Source organism: Emys orbicularis, chromosome 6, assembly GCF_028017835.1.
Source record: "Emys orbicularis isolate rEmyOrb1 chromosome 6, rEmyOrb1.hap1, whole genome shotgun sequence".
Classification (NCBI taxonomy): Eukaryota; Metazoa; Chordata; order Testudines; family Emydidae; genus Emys; species Emys orbicularis.
In genome coordinates, this window is record NC_088688.1 from 16,602,322 (window position 1) to 16,622,079 (window position 19,758).

General features: G+C 45.5%; 1 protein-coding gene across 2 annotated transcripts in view; it reads left to right on the forward strand.

Annotated features, from left to right (window-relative positions):
- MAPK4 (mitogen-activated protein kinase 4) overlaps window positions 1-19,758 on the forward strand; it is a 65,522-nt gene that overhangs the window by 23,057 nt on the left and 22,707 nt on the right. For both annotated transcript variants that reach the window (XM_065406680.1, XM_065406681.1), the window contains exon 2: window positions 18,218-18,362. In XM_065406680.1, coding sequence (XP_065262752.1) covers window positions 18,218-18,362 — 145 coding nt within the window. The remainder of the gene's footprint in view (window positions 1-18,217; window positions 18,363-19,758) is intronic.

The following is a 19,758-nucleotide window of genomic DNA, read 5'->3' on the forward strand; positions in this document are numbered from 1 at the left end:
GGGGACACCTGAAACTACTTTTAAATCAGTTGCATAAGGGAAAATGAAGATTTCCTGGACAGACGTCAGGAGATGCTTCTACGGCCACAATGTTCTGAAGATTCAGAGCAGGCGCAGCAGGGACAGACGGATGATGAAGAAGTTTGGCAGCATGTGACCTCCAGAAGGAGAAAGAGGAGCGTCCATGTACCAGCAATGGAGATAGAGGTGAGCAATCGTTTCCATGTTCTCTCTACAGGTACTAATGCGGAGAGTGGAGTAGATGACCCATCTGAGGGAAGGGAGCAGAAGGAGACTCCACCGATTGGAAGGCAAAAGATGCACTGTCCTAGGGATGGGGGTTCCACGACCACCACTCCCAAGAGGAGGAGGAGGGTGGTGGTGGTCGGGGACTCCATCCTCAGGGGGACTGAGTCATCTATCTGCCGCCCCGACCCGGAAAACCGAGAGGTCTGCTGCTTGCCAGGAGCTAGGATACACGATGTGACGGAGAGACTGCCGAGACTCATCAAGCCCTCGGATCGCTACCCCTTCCTGCTTCTCCACGTGGGCACCAATGATACTGCCAAGAATGACCTTGAGCGGATCACTGCAGACTACGTGGCTCTGGGAAGAAGGATAAAGGAGTTTGAGGCGCAAGTGGTGTTCTTGTCCATCCTCCCTGTGCAAGGAAAAGGCCTGGGTAGAGACCGTCGAATCGTGGAAGTCAACGAATGGCTACGCAGGTGGTGTCGGAGAGAAGGCTTTGGATTCTTCGACCATGGGATGGTGTTCCAAGAAGGAGGAGTGCTGGGCAGGGACGGGCTCCACCTAACGAAGAGAGGGAAGAGCATCTTCGCCAGCAGGCTGGCTAACCTAGTGAGGAGGGCTTTAAACTAGGTTCACCGGGGGAAGGAGACCAAAGCCCTGAGGTAAGTGGGGAAATGGGATCCTGGGAGGAAGCACAAGCAGGAAAGCGCAAGAGGGGAGGACTCCTGTCTCATACTGAGAAAGAGGGACGATCAGTGAGTTATCTTAAGTGCCTATACACAAATGCAAGAAGCCTGGGAAACAAGCAGGGAGAACTGGAAGTCCTGGCACAGTCAGGGAACTATGATGCGATTGGAATAACAGAGACTTGGTGGGATAACTCACATGACTGGAGTACTATCATGGATGGATATAAACTGTTCAGGAAGGACAGGCAGGGCAGAAAAGGTGGGGGAGTTGCGTTGTATGTAAGAGAGGAGTATGACTGCTCAGAGCTCCGGTATGAAACTGCAGAAAAACCTGAGTGTCTCTGGATAAAGTTGAGAAGTGTGAGCAACAAGGGTGATGTCGTGGTCGGAGTCTGCTATAGACCACCAGACCAGGGGGATGAGGTGGATGAGGCTTTCTTCTGGCAACTAGCAGAAGTTGCTAGATCGCAGGCCCTGGTTCTCATGGGAGACTTTAATCACCCTGATATCTGCTGGGAGAGCAATACAGCGGTGCACAGACAATCCAGGAAGTTTTTGGAAAGTGTAGGGGACAATTTCCTGGTGCAAGTGCTGGAGGAACCAACTAGGGGCAGAGCTTTTCTTGACCTGCTGCTCACAAACAGGGAAGAATTAGTAGGGGAAGCAAAAGTGGATGGGAACCTGGGAGGCAGTGACCATGAGATGGTCGAGTTCAGGATCCTGACACAAGGAAGAAAGGAGAGCAGCAGAATACGGACCCTGGACTTCAGAAAAGCAGACTTTGACTCCCTCAGGGAACAGATGGGCAGGATCCCCTGGGAGAATAACATGAAGGGCAAAGGGGTCCAGGAGAGCTCGCTGTATTTTAAAGAATCCTTATTGCGGTTGCAGGAACAAACCATCCCGATGTGTAAAAAGAATAGTAAATATGGCAGGCGACCAGCTTGGCTAAACAGTGAAATCCTTGCTGATCTTAAACGCAAAAAAGAAGCTTACAAGGAGTGGAAGATTGGACAAATGACCAGGGAGGAGTATAAAAATATTGCTCAGGCATGCAGGAGTGAAATCAGGAAGGCCAAATCACACTTGGAGTTGCAGCTAGCAAGAGATGTTAAGAGTAACAAGAAGGGTTTCTTCAGGTATGTTAGCAACAAGAAGAAAGTCAAGGAAAGTGTGGGCCCCTTACTGAATGAGGGAGGCAACCTAGTGACCGAGGATGTGGAAAAAGCTAATGTACTCAATGATTTTTTTACCTCTGTCTTCACAAACAAGGTCAGCTCCCAGACTGCTGCACTGGGCAGCACAATATGGGGAGAAGCTGACCAGCCCTCTGTGGAGAAAGAAGTGGTTCGGGACTATTTAGAAAAACTGGACGTGCACAAGTCCATGGGGCCGGATGCGCTGCATCTGAGGGTGCTAAAGGAGTTGGCGGATGAGATTGCAGAGCCATTAGCCATTATTTTTGAAAACTCATGGCGATCGGGGGAGGTCCCGGATGACTGGAAAAAGGCTAATGTAGTGCCCATCTTTTAAAAAGGGAAGAAGGAGGATCCGGGGAACTACAGGCCAGTCAGCCTCACCTCAGTCCCTGGAAAAATCATGGAGCAGGTCCTCAAGGAATCAATTATGAAACACTTAGAGGAGAGGAAAGTGATCAGGAACAGTCAGCATGGATTCACCAAGGGGAAGTCGTGCCTGACTAACCTAATTGCCTTCTATGATGAGATAACTGGCTCTGTGGATGAGGGGAAAGCAGTGGATGTGTTATTCCTTGACTTTAACAAAGCTTTTGATACGGTCTCCCACAGTATTCTTGCTGCCAAGTTAAAGAAGTATGGGCTGGATGAATGGACTGTAAGGTGGATAGAAAGCTGGCTAGATCGTCGGGCTCAACGGGTAGTGATCAATGGCTCCATGTCTAGTTGGCAGCCAGTTTCAGGCGGAGTGCCCCAAGGGTCGGTCCTGGGGCCGGTTTTGTTTAATATCTTTATTAATGATCTGGAGGATGGTGTGGACTGCACTCTCAGCAAGTTTGCCGATGACACTAAACTAGGAGGCGTGGTAGATACACTAGAGGGTAGGGATCGGATACAGAGGGACCTAGACAAATTAGAGGATTGGGCCAAAAGAAACCTGATGAGGTTCAACAAGGACAAGTGCAGAGTCCTGCACTTAGGACGGAAGAATCCCATGCACAGCTACAGACTAGGGACCGAATGGCTAGGTAGCAGTTCTGCAGAAAAGGACCTAGGGGTCACAGTGGACGAGAAGCTGGATATGAGTCAACAGTGTGCTCTTGTTGCCAAGAAGGCTAACGGCATTTTGGGCTGTATAAGTAGGGGCATTGCCAGCAGATCGAGGGATGTGATCGTTCCCCTTTATTCGACATTGGTGATGCCTCATCTGGAGTACTGTGTCCAGTTTTGGGCCCCACACTACAAGAAGGATGTGGAAAAATTGGAAAGAGTCCAGCGGAGGGCAACAAAAATGATTAGGGGTCTGGAGCGCATGACTTATGAGGAGAGGCTGAGGGAACTGGGATTGTTTAGTCTCCAGAAGAGAAGAATGAGGGGGGATTTGATAGCAGCCTTCAACTACCTGAAGGGGGGTTCCAAAGAGGATGGAACTCGGCTGTTCTCAATGGTGGCAGATGACAGAACAAGGAGCAATGGTCTCAAGTTGCAGTGGGGGAGGTCTAGGTTGGATATTAGGAAACACTATTTCACTAGGAGGGTGGTGAAGCACTGGAATGCATTACCTAGGGAGGTGGTGGAGTCTCCTTCCTTGGAGGTTTTTAAGGCCCGGCTTGACAAAGCCCTGGCTGGGATGATTTAGTTGGGAATTGGTCCTGCTTTGAGCAGGGGGTTGGACTAGATGACCTCCTGAGGTCCCTTCCAACCCTGATATTCTATGATTCTATGATCTAGATTTCAAGTTGACAGTGTCTCTTAATGATACTCCATGGTATATTTCAGCTCCAAAATGTGAACGTTTGAGAAAGTTATGATGTATTCAAAGCGTGGGGTTATTGTGGAAACACATATGCCATCTTAATATAGAGTTTGCTGTTGCTCTGCCATGGCTGTGTATGCATATTTATATTTCATGTGGTGGGGCTGGTACTAAACCGCATTTGTCTTGCATCTTTGCCAGTCTCACCTGAACTCTCCCCACTGATCTATTTCTCCTGAACCTACTTCTAATGCAGTATTCCAAGCCTCTGAGTAAATTTAGACTGCTGGACCTTAGAGCTGTGGTCGACTGTGAACTCCAGAGAACCTCAGGGTCAGGATTTGCCCCATGAAAGCCAAATGGTAGAGGCAGCTCCATTGTGAGATGGAAAGACAAGTGACTGAAAATGACTGAATGGCCGAACATTTAAATGCAGTATCTGCTTTCCGGAAACATAGAGTCACTCTCGAAAGATGTATTTATTGCATAATATAGTTTAACAGCTCCACAGCAATTTTATAGTCCATCATGAGAGATTAGCCAGTATGTTGCATGATAGGTTGCTCTCTTCTCTCTGAGCAAAGGCTGCCACTTTGTACCCTCTAGGCAGTGGCATTTCAATGATGGGCTAGTGATTTCATGTACATCAGGGGTGAAATCCTGGCCATGCTGAAGCCAAAGGGAGTTTTGCCACTGACATCAGTGAGGCTAGGATCATGGTCCCTAAAGTGTTTTAGGTATTGTTACATTCATGGCTCCTTCTTGTGGATAGTATCCCACCTAAAAATGTATCTTCTGAGCCTCTTCACTCTGTGCCTTCTGCTGTCTGCACATCCGTCCTCCTGGGCTGGCGAAGAGAGTCTAAGTGACGTCTGTTATTTGGAAGAGGAGATTAGGTGGTAATATCAGAAAAAAGGCAGACTTACAAGGAAGAGGCAAGCATTAGCAGCAAGTAACCTGGGGCAATTTTGCAACCCCCTATTAAGCAAGTAGTTCTTGTTCACAAATTAAAATAAATGAGACTCCGAAAGGGTTTGTAGGATCCAGGCACTTTGGCTGTGTGCCCATGCGAAGATAGAGAAAACTTAAGCACACCAAAAACTACAGAGGATTAAAAACATTTCTACCTTGTCAGTTTTGACATAACTATCTAAACTCTGACACAGTACATCTAAAATCTGGCATAATTATCTAAGGCCAGATTATTTAAACCCTTATATAATCTTCCTACAACTGAGCAAATGTATTGCCTTGGGAACAGAGGTTAAGCTATGATAACATTTCTCCATCTGCAGAGCTGCATGTAGTTCTGGAAAAATACAGGGGAGCGGGGAGTTCATCACGTTTTTCAAGGGTATGTACTGTGTCATATAGCAACTGTCACATTGAATCACCATGGGAATGTTGTGGCTACACAGGCCAACCCAACTTCAGCTCTATCTGTGAACACAGAGCAATCCGTGCATACTTCTTTGGTTGGTGATATTCTGTATGGGAATGGATGCTTGTGCCTTTTTTGGACAGGAGACTTTTAGTGCAGTGCAAGAATCTAGCCAGTGGCCTTAACCATCAGATCCCTATAGGTGGGTGGTTCATAGATTGGACGGCCAGGAAGGACTTTCTGATCATCTAGTCTGCCCTCCTGCATAAGACAGGCCACAGGACTTCCTGAATTAATTCCTTCTTCAAGCCCAAAAGCTGTGGATTGAACTAGAGCATCTCTGATAGAAAACCATCCAGTTTTGATTTAAAAACTGCCAGAGATGGAGAATCCACCACAACCCTTGGTAACTTGTCCCCATGGTTAATTACCCTCCCTGTGAATAATGTGTGACTTATTTGTAGTTAGAATTTATCTAGCTTCAACTTCCAGTCAATGGATCTTGTCATAACTTTAACTGCTACATTAAAGAACCCTCTATTATCAAATTTCTGTTCCCCATGTTGGTTTTATAGATTGTGATCAAGTCACCCTCGACCATTCTCTTTGTTGGCGGGATGTGTTTCCTGTAGAGATGGGGAAGGAAATGAGGAGACTTAGTTGTTCAATATCTGAAATATTTGAACGTTAGAAAACGGTTTGTAAGGAAGAACTTTGAACAAAGGCTTAATTTATATAAGTGTTCATGGAGTTAGGTTGTGTTTTCTTTTCTTGTATGGAATCCCACAATGTGGCCGTTCACTTGCGTGATGAACCAAAACCTCGGGCTGAGATCTGCTGCCCTAGAAAAACTGTTCTGTGTCTGTTCTTGTCACTTTGGGAAAACACTCAGTGAAAGGACAAAAAAGGAGAAGCTCAGTGAAGGGAGTAACCGGGGGGAACAGAAAACCAGAGTGAAGGAAGCAGTAAAAGCAAAGAGCAAGTCCAAAATACGCATCACAAAAAATATGTGAGGCGGGGGAAACAAACATTGAACAGAGTTCCGTTTTCAGTATTAGTTTATTATTTGTGGTGCTTAGGCGCCTCAGTCATGGACCAGGACCCCATTGTGCTAGGTGCTGTACAAACACAAAAGAACTATCCTGGCCTCAAAGCAGGTGGAGACAGATCAGGGAGGACAAGGAAGCCATTAAGGACTCTAATGCTTAACTAAAGAGCCTGATTGTTAGAAGCATTGAGCCCATTAATGAGTCTAGGTGCTCAGCACCTCTCAGAATCATTATTGTATGATGGTAGTGACTAGTGCTCCCAATCACACTGTGTCTCCATTGTGTTAGCCGCTCTATATACATTTCAACACATTCAAATTAGGCATAAAACACACACAAAATTTAACAGTGAGGACAAGCTACCAAGGGAAGTGGCGGGTTAAAGACTGTGGCCTATGACAGATCATTGAGATGGCCTAATAGTCCCTTCTGGCATTAAACTCTCTGAAAACAGATATCAGGACTCCACTGTGCTAGGCTCTATACCAGAGGTTCTCAGACTTCATTGTACCTCGACCCCCTTCTGACAACAAAAGTTATTACATGACCCAAGGAGGGGGGACCAAAGCCTGAGCCCAGGGCCAAAACCCGAGCCCCACCGTCCCGGGCAGAGGGCCAAAGCCGAAGCCCTTGGGCTTTGGCTTTGTTCCTGGGCCGTGGGGCTCTGGCTTTGGCTTTGGCCCCAGTTCCAGGCCCCAACACATCTGACCCTGGCCCTGGTGACCCACTTTGGGGTCCCAACCCCCAGTTTGAGAACCGCTGGTCTATACAAACACCTAGTAAGAGACGGTCCTTGCCCCCAAATGGTTACAGTCTAAATATATGATGACAGGCAACAGGTGGGTAAAGCAGACAGGGAAACACAAGTGAAATGATTATAATTAGCATAATAAGCAGCACTTACAGCAGGGGTTCTCAAACTGGGGGTTGTGACCCCTCAGGGGATCACGAGCTGTCAGCCTCCACCCAAACCCCACTTTGCCTTAAGCATTTATAATGGTGGTATAAATTAAAAACAGCTTTTTATATATTTAAGGGGGGGGTCACACTCAGAAGCTTGCTGTGTGAAAGGGGTCACCAGTACAAAAGTTTGAGAACCACTGACTTACAGCATTTCAGTTGTCTCATCACTGAGTATATTGTCGACCCCACAGCAGAGGTGAGTGTTAAGGAAGGATTTGATGGAGGTCAATATAACTGTTTGGTGAATTTTTACGGGAAGCTTTTCTAATGCAGAAATGGCACATGGGAGACAGAGCAAAGGATCAGTCTCTAAATTAGATACAGGTAGTTCACTGAGTGTGATGTCAAACATAGGTGCCATTTTGCATGCAGCGCTAGATGCTAGAACCTTTCTATTGCCAGAGGGAAACAAACAGCCTGCCATAAGGTAGGTTTACGTGTTCTAGGGAGTCTGATGTTCCTAGGATGTTGTTGAGTGGGATAAAGAAAAAGTAGTTAATTCAGCAAGATTGGATAACAATGCCAAAGGGCAGCAATCAAAACATCTGCTTCTCACTCTGGGTCAAGCAGTTACAGGCAGCTTCCTGACAACTAAGACCTCTGTGGAGTAACATAAGGCTCTCCTCGGAAGCCCCTGGAGGGGCGAGCCCGCGGGTAGTGTAACGGAGTACACTGAGGCAGTTACAGCTAGAGTGGCACCTTTGTGACTTCCTGTTTCCGAGAGGCCAGCATTTGTTGGGGATCAAGCTGGGTGGTTTCTCAGTTCGGCAATGACTCACTTGAATCATTACCACGCATGGGAATTAGAGATGGGTGCGACTCACCCAGACCCTCTGCCTGCCAATGCAAGCTTGTTCTTCAGTGTGCCTCACCCAGTCCTTTGTCTAATCTAGTTTGAAGTGCTCCAAGAGACTGTTCTTCCAGCACTTCCTTTGGGAGGCTGCACCATAAATTAGTAGCTCTTGCTGTCACAAAGTTTCCACTGATATTTAGCCCAAGTTATCCCTTTGCTCCTAGCGCTCCCCTCTGGTACTGCCCTCAATAATTCCTCTCCATTCTTTGTGTTAACAACCTACAAATATTTTTTTAACTGTCATGTCCAGCATAGTCATTGCTTAGCTGAGCTCTTTGAGCTCCGATTTAGATCTTTTAATCTTTGCTCATCACTTCAGCCCCCTACTATTTTTTTTGTCTCCTCTCTGACTTTCCTCCAGTTTGTCATTCTCATTCTAGTAATGTGGTGCCCAGGACTGTATACAATATTCCAAGTATGACTGCACTGAAGCCATTATTGGGTTTGTCTACACTGCATGTGGAGGTGTGATTGTAGCACAGATAGACATCTCTAATCTAGGTCATTGATAACCAGTGTCCTGCTGGGGAGCCTGGGTAAGTACCCTGATTGCTAGCCTGTGCCACCACGTCTACACTACTATTGTTACCTGTATTAGCTAGACTAAAGCTAGCAAGGTATGCTTCTCTATGCTACAATCAGACCTTCACTTGCAGTGTAGACATACCCATAGAAGGGACAACAGTCACTTCCCTGCTCTTGATGTCTCTGCATCTGCAGCCCAAATCTGCATTGGCCATTTTGCTGCTCTCTTTCTTCTGAATAGATTATACCCATCTATGATGGTCTAGTGTCCATCATTCTCACTAGATGATTAGCTCTATCAGTTAGAGTCACTTCTTCAGGGTTGTGGATCAGGCCCATCTCTAGTTAATAACTTTAGCAGCAGAGACTCGAGGGTGAAATTCATCCATGCAGTGGGCCAGCACAGTGAATGGGATCGATTTCATGCTTATAGACTAGTTTACTGTGAGTATAAGATTGTTGTATACTTACTAGTTTCTAATAGTGTACAGAGCTGTGGTTCATGGCACTTGCTCATAGGAATGTTCATTCTACTTTGGCTTCTCGTAATGAAGTGTTGGGTGTTTTTTTGTTCTTGTTGCTTGTATTACAATAGCACCTAAGGAACCTTATTAGAGACCAGGGCCCCATTGTGCTAGTCTATATACTAAGACCTAACAAAAAGATAGTCCTGCCTGGAAGAGTGCACAGTCTAATTAGAAGGCAAGAGACAATGGGTGTATATACAAGAGAAGCGCAGATGGTTATATGTGCTGCTGTTTATTATTTTCCCATTTGTGTTTTTCCAGAATTGTTATACATATAAGGATCGATATCGGCCCGATCAATACTGGATTCATTATTCTGTTTGCTTGGTTTGTTTATAATATTTATTACTTCTGAGCATTTGGAGAATAGAAAAACAAATTGTCCATTTCCATGTGTTACTCAACAAGTATTTGTTGATTTTCTTGTATAGCTTCCAATAAAGGAGAGTGTCTCCATTGAAGTGAATAATAGCAGTGTCTGAAAACCAATAGTCTGATCTGATAACACTTCAGTGCTTGTGTGCTATATCTGATTCAGCAACAAATGCTCGGCTAATCAGTCTCAATTAATTTATACCTTAGGGAGAGAGAAATTACAGCATTCTTTTAATAGCAAATGCTGTTGATTAAAGTATTGACTCATGCATTTAGAAATCAGAACAAAAACCTGCATTTATGGGAAGACAGGAAAAATATAAACTCTCTCTTATCATTTGTTGTATTTAGCTGTCCCTGCTTTTATGCAGAAAAAATGGATCATAATGTGCCCATTGATCACAAGCCATCTAATCCAGAGTTACCCTAATAAGTGACAATACTGTGTTGGGCTTTTTAGTAGTTGAATCCATTTCATGATCATTTTTAAGGGCGGTGTTAGTATTTCTCTTGATAAACAAGCATACCTCCCATTGACAGTAATGGGGACTGGACACACACATCAACGGGGAGCTAGTGGGGTTGGTTGAAAATTTTCCAGATAACATTTTTTTGATGGAAAAGTGGGGTTTTGACTCAATAAAACTTTTTGCTACAAGTTTCTGCTTGCTGCAGAAAATGTAGACATTCTGAAGAAACACAAAATACCCACAAATGGAAGTTTTCAGCAAAATATCGAAAACGGAAATAGTGGGGCCACGATGCCTCATGAGCATTGTTGTTCAGGTGTCTTATTTCCAAGATGGACACATGGAGATATATACAAGTGAAATGAAGTGACTTCCCCAAGATCACACTATTGGTTAGTGATTAGGACAGGAATAGAACCTAGGTCTTCTGATTCCCACTCCAGTGCCATTCACCCTGATACAGTCTACTGCCCTCAGAGTTGACAGTTCCTGCTCATTTCTTTCTCAGCTATCCTAAGACTCTGGGTTGGTATCTCGATTTCGTGGGAGGCTTAACAAGGGGTAGCACTGATCGGCTCTTCCTCCCTAGCGTTCTGCGCCAGATAATGCCTATCTAAGGTACTTACATGGCCATCTAAGGTACTTACATGGCTATAGTATCTGAGCACCTCACAGTCTTTAATGTTTTTATCCTCAGAGCACCCTGGTGATGGAGGGAAATACTATTATCTGCATTTTACAGCTGAGGAACTGAGGCACAGAGAGACTAGGTGACTTACCCAGAGTTACACAAGAAGCCTATAACAGAACAGGAAATTGAATCCAGGTCTCCCAAGTTCTGAGCTAGCATCTAACCACGGAGCCATTATTCCTCTTCTACCTGCCCCTTGGGGTAAGTGTGTGAGAAGAGCTCCCAGTACCTCTTCCCCATTAATGCCCTCACACAGGAACAGACATAAATACCACCCTTAACATGTACAAAAATAGTGTAGCCAAGGCTAATCCAAAATGTAAATGAGCCAGTTGAACAACACAATTGGAGGTGACTGGTTCCTTGCCTAGACAGGGAGAGGAACAAAGCTGTGGTTATGCTTTGCTCAGCCATTTAAATGGCTAAATTGTTCTTATCTTGGCTTTTTAGGAGGTATCATGTATTTATACAGCTGACCTTTTCTTTACTTGGCTGATCAAATAAACATTTTAAATCAGTTCTTATAAACAAGTGTGTTCTCAATTGCTGACCCTGACGTACCCCACTGGTGACCTTTGCCCAGCTAGTGAATGTTTATCTTCTCTCATTTTAGAGATCCTTTTGTTGAAGGAGTAAACACATATTGAACAAATATATTTTCAAAGGTTTTGGATTGCTTTGCACGTTCTGAATACAACTCTGTGTTTCCTGGCATGTTGCAAGAACATGTCACCTCGCACGTTTTCTTCCTAGATTTTGGATAGCTTAATAGTGCGATTAATCTGCTGATCTCAAAGCACTTTGCAAATGAACCCTCCCCACACTCCTGTGAGGCAGGGAAGTATCGGGCCCATTTTACAGAAGGGGTTGTTGAGGCACAGAAAGGTTGAGTGATTTGCTCAGAGTCCCACAAGGAATCAATGACTGAGTGTAACCCGTGTCAAAATGCAGAGTCTGTCTTCTGAAAACACAGGATTCTTTATTATTAGAGTAGTACAAACACACAGCCCACACCTGTAACACTGAGCAGAGACTCAGGGGTCTGTGCAAAAACAGGGCTCCAAAACGAAATGTCATCCTCAGCAAACAGCCAGCAAGCACAGGGAGCGTCTACAGATTACCATCGCAGGGGAATGCAGTGTGGAGGTTGTTCAAAAAGTTCAACCACCATGCATTCTCTTTTGTGTCACTGCGCACTCCCTTTTGTGCATACCTTACAGGAGCTGGGCAAAGAACCCAAGAGATCCAGTTCCCAGTCTCCTTTTCTTACCACTGGACACCACGCTCAGCTTTCTCGCAAATAAATGGGTTCCCACCCCACACCGGCTTACCACAATGGTGCATACAGCCCAAAAGCACAAGTGGCAAATTGTCTCTTTTGCTTCTCAAAGACAATCTCCTGTGCACGTTTAACCTAGCAATCACACTTTGCTTCCACGCTGCCCACAGCAACCCAAGACCATGCCACACAAACTCGCTGTCGCACCTGCTGCAGGGAATCACACTGGTTCTAATGTGCCTCAGAGTAGCTTTGTATCAGTTCACAAGCACATGCATAAAGGTATTATCTGCTCTTTGCCCCCCTCTAGTAACCAGTCCCCATAAGAGGTTATTGAGGCTGCTACAGCTGCCAGGGAGAGGACTTAGTTCAAGTGGCAGAGGCCCATGTGGTTAGTACTGTAGGTCTGCTGTTCAGACCCTGGGGCACAGCAGGTTGCCTGCGGTGCAGGGCTCCACACAGGTGCAGCCATGGTTAAATGCTAGGCATCGTCCCCCACACTAGGAAGGGGTCTCCAGGCCACAGCTCGCCAGCTCCTTTACTTGCAGGATCACAGAGCAAAAAATGGGCAGGGCGTGAAGACCAAATGGGTGTGTCTGAAGAGAGAGTGACATAAACGCTGTTCCTAACATGGGGCACTGAGTTACAATGTTCCCTCTTGGGCATGACTAGGGAGGGGTAACTCGGTGCTCTCACTTGGCCAGGGTCAGGCCTCCCATGCTCTGTCCTGCACAGCGCTTTTGCGTGGCACTTATCTGAGTCACACTCTGCATCTGTATTGGGCCCTAAGAGAATCTGACCCGTTTCTGCCGAGCAGATGGCTGGACCCAGCAGCAAAGTTTGGGACAGTTCAGATCCAGAGTTCAGTGCGTTCACATCTAGGGCTTTGACTTGACCCGTTATAGAGATGGGGACTAGCTGCGAAGTTGGAATCCACATCTGATTTTCCCCAAAGTTTGGGGAGTGGAGGGTCAGCACCCATCTCTACAAAAAGCCTGCCTTAAATCCTATGTACTTATGTTCCTCAGAAGAGGAGAGGGTGCTGTTGTTCCTCTTACATGCCTGGTGTTCCCCCCACCATATCTTCATTTGATGCAGGTCCTTTGTGCTGGCCCACGTCCATCTTCCCCTGGGTTAATGGAGATGTTTGTTTTGCTGCAGGCCTTTCACTTTTTGCCAGACTCCATTCTCATAATTAGCTGCTGCTTCTTGTGGCTTCTGCTTTCGCTCTTCCCAGCTTCCCTCCCAACAGTCACTAGAAATGCTTCATTGCCTGGTAATGAGGGACTCTCCTGCATCCCAGGGACCTCAGAGGACGAAGCAGCCTGTAGCCCAGTCTCCTCTTTCATCAGTTAATCGCTTCCACGCTGTTTTCCTTTCAGAGTCTCCTTGAGCCTCTGCCAGAGATGTTGTTTTGAAGGAATTAGATAAGAGACAGGCAAAATGTGGCCTGTGGGATAAATTCAGCCTCAGAGTCACATAGGGTAACCTGTGGCTGCCGTCATTTAATATGGAGTTACAGCTTGAGGCCTGCAAGCAATGCTCAACCTTAATGATGCTTAGAGGAAGACGGAGCACTGCATTCTGGGACACGCTGAACTTCCATATTAAAGATAAGGGCAGTAGGTGAACCTAACACAGAATCTAGGGTGCTGCCATGAGAGATGCAGATCCAGTCTGATCACTGGGAATGATGGGTAGTTTAATGGCTACAAATCACTGTCTGGCACTGGCACTGCCAGTCTGGTGATGTATACCCACTAGGGTTGCCAGGTGTCTGGTTTTCGACTGGAACGCCTGGTCAAAAAGGAATCCTGGAAGCTCTGGTCAGCACAGCCGATTGGGCCACTAAAAGTCCGGTTGGCTGCAGCAGCCGGCTCCGCGCAGCTCCTGGAAGCAGCCAGCATGTCCCTCTGTCTCCTAAGCGCAGGGGCAGCCAGGGGGCTCTGCGCACTGCCCCTACCCACAGTGCAGGCGCCGCCCCGAGCCAGCTCCGCAGCCCCCGTTGGCCGGGAAACACAGCATGCAGAGCTCCCATTGCTGCCCCTGCGCCTAGGAGCCAGAGGGATATGTCGCCACTTTCCAGGAGCTGCCTGAGGTCAGCGCCACCCGGAGCACACACCCCTCACTCACTCCCACACCCCAACCCCCTGTCCCAGCCCCTCACCCCCTCCTGCACTCCAAACCCCTCAGCCCCAGCCCAGAGCCCCATTCTGCACCCCAAACCCCTCAGCCCTGGCCCCCCCAGAGCCCCCTCCCAGATGGAGCCCTTAACCTCCCACCACACCCCAACCCCCCGCCCCAGCCTGGAGCCGCCTCCTGTACCCCAAACCCCTCATCCCAGAGCCCACACCCCCAGCTGGAGCCCTTACCCTGACCCCCTGCCCCATCCTGGTGAAAATGAGCAAATGAGTGAGGGTGGGGGAAAGCACGTGACAGAGGGAGGGGGGACAGAGTGAGAAGGGGCAGGGTAGGGGGCGGGGCAAGGGTGTTTGGTTTTCTGCAATCAGAAAGTTGGCAACCCTAATACCCATCCTTCCATAGATGTTGAGTTGTCTGGGACGAGGACAGTCTCTGTGGTTCATTGTTATTCCATGACTATTACCGTGAGGCCCTGATCACATTAAGAATGCCACCTAAAGAGATATGCTATTTGCAGTGCACAATAACAACAATTTGTATGGATCCTACCAAACCCGGGAACTATGCTTTGTATTCTTGAGCACCATCTAGTGGCACCTACCAATGACTATTTACATCTATACAGACATCACTGGTTTATAGAGCACTTTTGTAACAATTGAGTTCCCTAGGTTCTGCTGCATAACTTCTTGTCCTTCCCAGCTGAGCACACTAACCTTCTGTAATGTCTGTCAACAGTGGCTGTCTGGGAAAGTTATGCCTTAGCTTGGAATTAAAGTGTAATGGTCACGTTAGCCTTGGGTTCTGTCCACAAAGCAATAAATAATTATGAAATTAATATTAGCATTGCTATTACAAAATGAACCATCAGCTTGTAATCTAGAACAGAGTGGATGTGCACCAGGGTTAAATTTGGTGAGAATAAATTAAGGAACCTGGAAAATACTATTGGAGGACAAGAGAGGCAATTCTCAAAGCAGTACTTTTTATTTAATATCAAGGACTGTGCTCCAGCTAGGTATTGTTAATAATGTGACAAGTCCTATTGGCTTCAATGGACTTCTGTATGCTCAGCATTTTTGAAAGCCACATTACTTATTCTGGTGCCTGAATAAAGATTTAGGAGCCAAATGATAGTTCCCCCAGGTAAACATTTTTAAAAGGCATAACTGACTTAGGAGCCTAAGCCCTATTTTCGAAGCCTATGTCTCTAGCTCCTACATGCCTAAGTCACTTTTGAAAAGAGAACATAAGCTCCTAAATCATCAGTGGTTTTGAAAATTTTAGCCCCAGGTTTGGCAATCTTGGCCCTGGAAGTTAAAGCACTGGCCTGGGTGTAAATAAATCTGGACTTTATTACCAGCTGAAAGCCTGTCTCCCTGTATGGCCCTGGTCAAGTTAAGTGCTAACTTTCCTGTGCCTCAGTTTCCCCATCTGTAAGCGGCAATAATATCAGCCTTACAAGGGTGTTTTGAGGTTTAGGTTATTTAAGGCTGGATGTTTTGCTAAAAAATCTGCTCTAGGAATTATTTCAGGGAAGTTCTATGGCCTTTGTTATCCAGGAGGTCAGACTGCATGATCACAGTGGTCCCTTCTGGCTTTCGAATCTATGAATGTTTGCAGTGCTCTGAAATTCTTCATGGAAGGTGCTATTGAAGAGCAAAGTAGTAGTAGTATTATAATCAAAGGGCAATCTCCTTAAAATTAGTACCAAATGGAAACCCAGGCCCAGAGAACACATGGTTTAATGGTCCAAATTCAGTTCTCAGATACCGTACACCAGTTGCAGCTCTGTGTCTGATGCTGATGTCACTTACACTGGTGTAAATCAGATGTTACTCCATTGAGGTCTATGGCGTTACACAGGTCAATAACAACTGTGAAATTAGATTTGTCCTGGTGAAACTCTGAGCAAAATTTGGCCCATTGATTCTAAAGTAGAGGAGAGCAGAATCAGGGCCTCCTTCACATGCAAGACTTTATTTTGATTTTAACAACACTGAGGAGTGATTAGCAGATTGTCATGTGCTGGTCCGACAAATCATTCATGTAAACTTCAGAATAAAGTGTAAGCCCATTGCCCCTGCATAAAAATGATGAATGCATGCAAAATTCAACAGTGAATTGTATTAAAAAAACCTCTGGTTCATCAGAGTTAATGTTCTCTGAGGTACCAGTTCAGGTGTGATACAGGATCACACATGGAGCTCTCAGGGTTTCTGCCTCCACAGCTAGTTATTATGCAGTGTCAGCTATTTAACACCTTTAGCATAATGATTCAGGCTGCAGTTTCATCTACGCTTTTAAGGTGTTGATGTCTGTGTGTATACAAACACAGTCACTAACAAATGAGCTTAGTAAATATACGGTATGTCTTTCTGTGCATTACTGATGATTTTTAACTTGGGAATATTTCTAAATGTCTGTACAATAAAATAACATAAAACAAAAACCAGAACAATAAAGTTTTTTTAACCCTCGGGCTCCCCACCCAAAACCAGATCAATAATAAAATGTTAGACCTGGTCTGTCACTTCATCAGTCAGTCCACTCTCGCATTGTGGTGCTTTGCATAGAAACAATAGGTCCACTGTACAGATTTCAGAGACACAGAAAAATTATAACTAGCTCCAATTCAGTAAAGCACATGTTTAACTTTAAGCATGTGCGTAAGTGCTTTGCTGAATTGGGTTTAATACAACGACAAAGAGTCCTGTGGCACCTTATAGACTAACAGACGTATTGGAGCATAAGCTTTCATGGGTGAGTACCCATGACATGCGTCTGACGAAGTGGGTATTCACCCACGAAAGCTTATGCTCCAATACGTCTGTTAGTCTATAAGGTGCCACAGGACTCTTTTTTACAGATCCAGACTAACACGGCTACCCCTCTGGGTTTAATACAGTACGTTTCTGAATCCTTTAACAAGTATCTAAAATAGCGTTTGTATGCAAAATAATGTTGCGATTTTAAGTTCACTTATCTTTCATTACTGATGTTCTGTGGAAGGTGCTCAGACACTACGGTGATGGGCAGCCGTATAAAATCCCGAGACAGATCGTCTTGGGTTAGAAGCAAGTGCTCACCTTACCAGGGAGTTGAACGTTTCCCTCTCTACCTCCTGTGTGATATCAATCAACCTGTCATTTGACCAGGATTCTATATTGCTTGTCCTGCATCTCAGACTCGTGCACTCTGGGGGGGAATTTCCACCTTTGATGGGACCAGTATGGGGATAGAAGAAAACATCTCTCTAGCACATTGTTTTATAGTCCAGCATTGGGGTTGGGGCCCCACTGTGCTAGGCACTGTACAAATGTGTCAGGCCTGATTTTCAAGAGCTCAGCAACCACTGTACTGGCTGTTCTGACAGCCTGGCCCCAGGTGTGGGTGCTGAGCACTTTTGAAAACGCTGGCCCATAGTAAATGACGGTCCCTATCTTGAAGAGCTTGCAATCTAAAAGAGAAGATGAAATGAGCACAGTCTGGAGGCAGGCAAGGAGAATGGGGTAACAAAAATAATAGGATGCTTTAATTTAAATTAGCCATGGGTACAATCAGTGGGCAGTCAGTAGCAGTAAATGCAGCTCTCCAGCCATCTAGCCATCATTAAAACAAGCTATCAGTAACTTGCAAAGGCAGTGGTATTTTGGTCAGAGTGCAGGGGAAGTGGTGAAAGGTGCATGATAAATGCAACCCTGTGGCTCTGCAGTTTGGTACCTGGAGATCACCGCTGTGTGGCTATGTGTGTTTATATACACACTCTCACAGTTTGACTGAATTTACCACTCACCGTCAGGCGCAGTGAGGACGTCAGTCTTGCAGTTTCCTACAGTACTGATCGTCTGGCTCAGCATTCCTCTTTTTCGTGACATTTTCAAAGAAAAAAAAAATGCTGCCTGCTTCTTCGTGATGTAACTGGGACGAGTTAAAGCAAAATCTTTCCAAGCTAGGATTATGAGCGCAAAACTCATCCCTTCACCCGGCGATTAGACAGCAAAAGGCAGGGATGGATGAAGTGTGTTTTCCAAAGTTATTTATATAGACCTGTATATTTTTAATCTTTCAGGGTTATCTTTCTGAAGGCCTAGTAACAAAATGGTATCGATCTCCACGCCTGCTCCTCTCACCTAACGCCTACACCAAAGCCATTGACATGTGGGCGGCAGGGTGCATCCTGGCGGAAATGCTCACGGGAAGGATGTTGTTTGCTGGTAGGTTTCTAATTCCTGTTTGCTATTCCCCTCTCCCCTTCTATGCCTCAAGTAAATGTTTAAAGCTGTTTCGAATGTTTAGCTGTTTAACTGAATCCCTGTCTACTTGCAGTCAGGAAGAGCACAGACGAGTGTCCTATAATACCTCGTGCTAGAGGTAACGCCTCTCACCAGAGTAAGTTGCACCTGCCCAAGCCCCATTTTACACTGGTGCAGCATTAGAGTTGCCCCTGGTGCAACTGCATTAGTGCAAATTCCCCTACTGTAGATAGGCCCGAAGAGTAAGAAGATAGTTCACTGTCTTCATTTCTGTTCAGTCCCTAGTAACCCTGCCTACAACTCTGCTGCTTGTGATGGTGGCTTTTGTTACATCTGTATCCCCTGGGAACTGAACTGGCCACAGAACGTGTTATTATCATTAAACATTTTTATTACTGCAGTGCATAGAGACTGCACTTAGGATCAGGGCCTCGCTGTACAAGAACCTGCACAAACTAGAGCTGAACAGGAAATGGATTTTATTTTCCACATAAACAATTAAATGAAAATGAAAAGTTTTCAATTTTGTAATGTAAATCTATCTATAGATTTAGATCTATCAGAATTTTTCAGATTTTTGATCAAACACTAAAAACTGAAAACTTTTTAGGTTTGGGTTTTCAACAAAAATGGAGATTTCTTGCAAAAATGTCTAGTTTGTTTGAAAAAAAAAATTGATGAAAAGTTTTGATCAACTCTAGTACAGACGCATAAGATGACATGACCCTATCCAAGAGGTTTATGCTCTGTGGTGGATTTGAATTGTGGTCAGTATCTTAAAGATCTTTTCCTGTGCCGTGAGAGAGAACATCCTAACGTAGGCTACAAAATTTCCACCAATAACATTTCACTTTGGAAAGGACATGAAGTTTGCTGTATGCTGATTGGTGCCTGCTGCTCTTCTGCCAGAATCCTGTCACCCTGCAATGACTGTTTCTACAATATTCTTGAAAGCCAGCTGTAAAAACCCCTAAATCTAAAAACTGTCTCCTGTAAAATATCTTAGATCCAGTCCTGCAGAGACTTATACACCTGCTTCACCTTCTGCACTGTGAGTAGTTCCATTTAAGTCAAAGGGTAATACTGCCCTTGTGTAAGCACATGCATGCGCCTTTGCAAGATTGGGTCCTACTGCTCACTGGGAAAATCCACTTTAGTGTTCAGCAGATATGAAGTGTGATTCTGTATTCATATTGCCGTACCTCCGTTAGCTCCAATGGTGTTACCTTCTGATTAACACCTGTGAAAGAGAGCTCAGAAACAGGCCGGCTGTGTTGACTATAGTGGAAGGCAAGATGAAAAATTGACATCATTTTGGTTTTTTGCTACACATTGTGGAGGTGACCGCTACTCCTCA